We start from the raw sequence: 944 nt of genomic DNA, 5'->3' as shown, positions 1-944 counted from the left end.
ATATATATATTATTTTATTAAAAATAGAAAAATCCTGATGAAAGTTCGCGCATTCTCTCCCGATTATTGTAATATGTAATATATATTTTAAAGATCAGATATTTCAATTAAGATCGAGTAGCCGCGATTTGAATAATGCGCGATCTTTGATCTTTTTAATATTATTCGAGACCGGGCACGCAAAACATATTTACATACAAACCTATCTGTGAATATCAATAACATGTAATAACGTTTATCACGCGATCGTCAACAGATACTCGTACGCGATTGCATCGCCGGATTACTCGCTAATCTTTCTGTACGAGATTTTCAAGAAATCGAAGGTATGCAACTTGATTATGCATTTAATACGACCGTTAAAGTTCTCTTATCAATTATATATGTTATCGACAGGGGAGCTAAATCGAGCAATCTGCTGGTATCTCAGCTGTGATAGATATTGGGAGGACACAAAAAGACCGCAGCGTCACACACCCTGGTACTTGCTGACTGTCTTCATGCTGCTCCTGTTTTCGTCGATTTACGCATGTTACTACATAATCTGGGTTTGCTTTAAGTACGATAAATTTTTTAAAAACTCATAATTTTTATAAAATGTTAATCAATTATACATCATTTCTATAATAAAAAAATTATCTTACACTGTCAAAGAAACTTTGACGTTAATATTTTTTTTAGAACATTATGATAATGTATTTGTAATTTTCTAAAAAAATATTTACGTCAAAATTTCTTTAACAATATAAGATGATTTTCTTTTTTTGACCTGTGTTGAATAAAAAAATGAAAATAAAAAGTTCAATGATTGTGAATTATCAAGCTATTTGTGAAATAACATCCAGCGCGGCTTTATATCAAATATAACAATAATATTAATATTAATATATTCCGTTTTGATCTTTAACTTCAATGATCTTATTCTAATTCATTCTATTAATTAC

The 944-nt window shown here is 29.6% G+C and overlaps 1 protein-coding gene across 1 annotated transcript in view; it reads left to right on the top strand.

Moving 5' to 3' along the window:
* LOC108689085 overlaps window positions 1–944 on the top strand; it is a 9,794-nt gene that overhangs the window by 4,022 nt on the left and 4,828 nt on the right. Inside the window, exons 5-6 of the mRNA XM_018195697.1 lie at window positions 257–326; window positions 397–559. Coding sequence (XP_018051186.1) covers window positions 257–326; window positions 397–559 — 233 coding nt within the window. The remainder of the gene's footprint in view (window positions 1–256; window positions 327–396; window positions 560–944) is intronic.

The sequence above is a fragment of the Atta colombica genome, unplaced genomic scaffold (genome assembly GCF_001594045.1).
Source record: "Atta colombica isolate Treedump-2 unplaced genomic scaffold, Acol1.0 scaffold254, whole genome shotgun sequence".
In the NCBI taxonomy this organism is placed as follows: domain Eukaryota; kingdom Metazoa; phylum Arthropoda; class Insecta; order Hymenoptera; family Formicidae; genus Atta; species Atta colombica.
Note: the sequence above shows the minus strand (reverse complement) of the source record. Positions and strands in the feature narration are given on the sequence as shown.